General features: G+C 38.5%; 1 protein-coding gene across 1 annotated transcript; it reads right to left on the bottom strand.

Moving 5' to 3' along the window:
• Positions 1–763: 763 nt before the first annotated feature.
• Positions 764–3,911, bottom strand: LOC107473324 (APO protein 3, mitochondrial). The gene is made up of 2 exons (XM_016092870.3): positions 3,065–3,911; positions 764–2,531 (listed from the first exon to the last, which is right to left on the bottom strand). Exons 1-2 carry the CDS (start codon positions 3,454–3,456, stop codon positions 1,640–1,642), a joined length of 1,284 nt encoding a protein of 427 aa, XP_015948356.1. The 5' UTR covers positions 3,457–3,911; the 3' UTR covers positions 764–1,639.
• Positions 3,912–4,128: the final 217 nt, after the last annotated feature.

The following is a 4,128-nucleotide window of genomic DNA, read 5'->3' as shown; positions in this document are numbered from 1 at the left end:
ACTCTTACTTGGGTGGATTTGCAGCTGCACTTGTTGATGATCCTGTTTGGGTCATGAATGTTGTTCCTGTTGAGGCTGAAATTAACACTCTTGGTGCCATTTATGAACGTGGATTGATTGGAACCTATCGTAGGAATGTAGGATTAGTTTCATTTTATATTATTTTCTGCTAAAAATATTCCATCAAAATTTGTCCTCTATTGTAGACAAGAACCTGTTTTACAGATACACTTGATTCAGAATTAGTAATTTTATAGTAGTAAAATATGAGCCAATTCATCTTGTCATTAATATATTTTTTAGCACATGATAGTAGTTGAAATTAATTACTTACTACTCTTGTCTTCTCTTAGGTGTGAAGCCATGTCTGCCTACCCAAGAACATACGACTTCATTCATGGTGATTCCGTGTTTAGCCTCTGTCAAAACAGGTTATCTCATTGACTATGAAAAGGGAAAAACAAATGGGTGACAACATCTTCTGGTTTAGGTTAAGATTATTCTTGAAATTTCTGTAGCTTTATTCAATTTTTAGTTAGTTTTATATAATTTAATAATTTAAGTTTTCAATTAAATTATTATATTAAAACAAGGTTACAAAAACTTAATTTAAAAATGTACAAATTGACAAATTTGAACGGTACCTAAAATAAAACAAGGTTACAATTTACTACGGTGCCTATTCTCATACAGAATAAAATTGTGTAGATAATACAGAAGAGTAAAAATAAATGATCGTATATATGGATCTCATTACTCTTTTTAAATACAATATAATTTTACTATCAAATATGTCAACACTGTATTTTATGTATATATTTATTCTGTAGATGAGTATTGTCTTTTATAAAACCTTGTAAATTCTAATTCATAAAACTAATGTTGTCACATGCATACAGATGCAACATGGAGCAGATTCTGTTAGAGATGGAGAGGATTTTGAGGCCACAAGGTGGTGTCATTGCGTGATGATGTTGATGTGTTGACCAAGGTGAAGGGCTTTGCAGATGCAATGCAATGGGAAAGTAGAATCACTGACCATGAAGATGGACCTTACAACAGACAAGATTTTTGTAGCAGTTAAAGAATATTGGATTGCACCACCAACGGCTTGAAAACTCAGGTGACTTGAAAACGAGAACAACTTAATAAGCATCCTTTGGAGAAGACTATACCAATGGCATGCTTGAAGTTTGTCACCGAAGATGAAAGTTCGGATTTATTTTGATGGTTGCTGCTAGAATCTTTACTTATGTGCATTCAAGTTTGGATTATATGCTGCTTGGTCTTTCATTAGTATCGATTCCAGTGTCGATAGTCAACACTTCTTCACAAAAAACTGCAGAGTTTGATGAGCTGAAAGCATACCAATTTGAGACCCACATGATAATGAAGTATCTTATATCTGTTATACCTCCCTTTAAGCTATGTATCTTTTTCCGAAGATAGAATATGCTGGTAACTCATTTATTATGTATGAAGATCAAGAATTTTGACCTATAGAAGTCACAACAGAAAAAATAGCAACGGGGACCAAACCTCAGCTTTGATGAAACTCAATACTCCAAGATCTTATCTGATTGAATTTCAAATCTTGATTGAAAATATATCGTCTAACTTCAAAGGGGGTTATGATGTATCAGGCAACAAGGTCAACTTCGTCTCGATCTGGGGAGACAACATCTAATCTCATCATGCTCTTATACAGATTTGGAATATGAGCCCCTCCATGCACACAGAGTTCCACCACAGCCGGAGCCTTGCCATAATATCTCTTCAAATTGTTATTCAGAGGAGATCCATTCAGATCGTCGACATGCCAGACATAATTCGGACCCACAAGATCATCTATTGTTGCCTCTTGCCACGCGTGTAAACCATTCCGAGACTGATGCTTTGAAGCCTTGCACATTCTCAACTTATGTCCCTTCGGACCAACCTGGACCTCGGGACAATATCCACAAGTATGCACACTGTACTTCTCCATCATCTTCTTTGCACCTGATATCATCTCAAACCATGCCTCTAGGGTATGACTACTTAAAACCCTTACTTTGTTCCGTTCTTCCTCACTCAACCAATCCAGATTGCTATTGTTCATCACTAAAATTGGGAAATTCTCTACATGCCTTGCCAGCACAGGAGATGCATTGGGAAGAGCTTTGATATTTTCAGAAGAAAGTTTTATTTTATTTTCAATATCTTCTGCAACTGATTCAAAATCAACAATTCTTCCCTCAATACAGTATACGGGTTTCGTTCTCCTTTTTGTGGGATACTTTGCAAGATCTACACCGGCCTGTATACAGAGTTCAACAATGGCAGGGATGCGAGGGACACTGAACCTCTCATCATGTCCGACTCTTGGCTTACCAACACGGTCATAAAGATGAAAGCATTTTGGGAAGAAGACCACATCTCGTGCCCCTCCCCTTCTCCAAACATGCATTGCGCTCCTGGAACCACTCCTTGGTCCAGTACATGTTCGAATTTCATGACCAACATAACCAATGTGAACCTCATTGCATAACCTGATATGGAGAAACCAGTAAAAGTGAAGTCTAGTTCGGACGAAGAAAAAAATTAATAAATAAAGAAGCACATACAATCCATAAGACCACAACACCATCAATAATAATAATAATAATAAATCACACTCTTTTTTCTCTCTCCATCTCTCTAAATGTTAAATGATAACAACCAGAAAGCCTAGAATGCAACTCAAAATACATAATTTCCTTATAACATATCCATCACACAGTGAAAATCCAGACAAAAATATACACTTCCTAACTTATTCGCCAATGTCAGCAAGTGCAACGTGTTCTCCACTTTAGGGCAAACAGAAAAATATATCATTACCATAAGTTCTTCACAATCCATAACCAAAGTTTGAAGATTGAATATTATGTAAAAGGGAAAAAAATTTAAACTCTTACTGCATCAAAAATCAGTTTTAACAGAAACCTAATTAACTGGTTCCTCAATTTTGCAACATTTGCCAAATTTTCTAGCTTAGAAATTTCAGAATCAACGTAAAGATCAAATATGCATAGCAACTTACTCGCAGCGCAGCACGGGAATGACTCGGATGAGTTGACTCAGACCAGATACGAGTGAATTTCGAGCTAGATATACTCGGTGAGACACCTCAACAAGTTCCGGAACCAGCAACCCGTTATCCGGTGGTTCCTCCAGAACCCTACATGGCTGTGCCTTACGCGCTTCTCTCTCCTTCTTCGCCCTCTCTATCAGCACCTTCATCGGCGTCACATACGGCTTCCTCTGTGATTTCCTCCGGCAAGGCTTCGGCACGTCAGAGTACGTGGATTCTCTGTCGTCCCCGAACGCCACCAGCGGTGAAGTCTCCGACGAGAAGGAGAAGGTTGCGTTGAAGCGGTGTGGTAGTCGCTTAAGATGAGAAATTATCTCCGAAGAGATGACAATGGCGCGCATCCCCGTTAAGAATGGTCGACAGTGGAAATGGTGGGAACCGCCGTACTGGGAGATGGAGCATGCGATCGGAGCTAGTAAGCTTTCTTTTTTTTTTTTGGTGGTCAGGGGAGCTAGTAAGCTTTTATTTTTGTTCGTGACCTTTTTTCCAGTTTTGTTTTTGGACGTGTCCGGTTCGGAAAAACCAACCCGAACCAAACCCAAGCCCAGAAACAATGATCCCGCAGCCCACTACCTCCTCTAACCCCAATTGAAATGATTCCCTCCACTGTAGCTAGCAAGTAGCAAGGCAATTGGATTTCCTTGTTCTTGGTTCGTGTATATCAAGGGAGGAGCCAACACGGAAGACAACCTTGATGCAGGAGGAGCACAGCGGTCGGAGCGGAGAAGTAAGGCAAGACAGCATACATGGTCTGAGCCTGACCTTTTTTTCAGTTTAGGTGTCAGGTGCTCAATATTGGGCCTAGTTTGGGCGTCGAACCTGTAATATCTAATAATAATATGATAAGCCTGTGGAAAAGAAAAATTATTTAGGTTTCTAGAAGTGATAAATCAATATAAACACGGGTGGGCATGATTTGTATTTTTAAAAATCTAAACTGCATCTACTTTAGAACCATTTTTGTGGTTTATAAAACCAAATTGAAACCAGATTAAAAAGAAAAATCGATTTTA

The sequence above is a fragment of the Arachis duranensis genome, chromosome 2 (assembly GCF_000817695.3).
Source record: "Arachis duranensis cultivar V14167 chromosome 2, aradu.V14167.gnm2.J7QH, whole genome shotgun sequence".
Classification (NCBI taxonomy): Eukaryota; Viridiplantae; Streptophyta; class Magnoliopsida; order Fabales; family Fabaceae; genus Arachis; species Arachis duranensis.
This window is presented reverse-complemented; position numbering and strand designations above follow the sequence as displayed.

Coding starts and splice junctions, on each gene's coding strand:
- LOC107473324 (XM_016092870.3), bottom strand. CDS start 3,456: ATGCGCGCCATTGTCATCTCTTCGGAGATAATTTCTCATCTTAAGCGA. Junction 2,532..3,064: donor ATTCCCGTGCTGCGCTGCGA/GTAAGTTGCTAT, acceptor TCTCCATATCAG/GTTATGCAATGAGGTTCACA.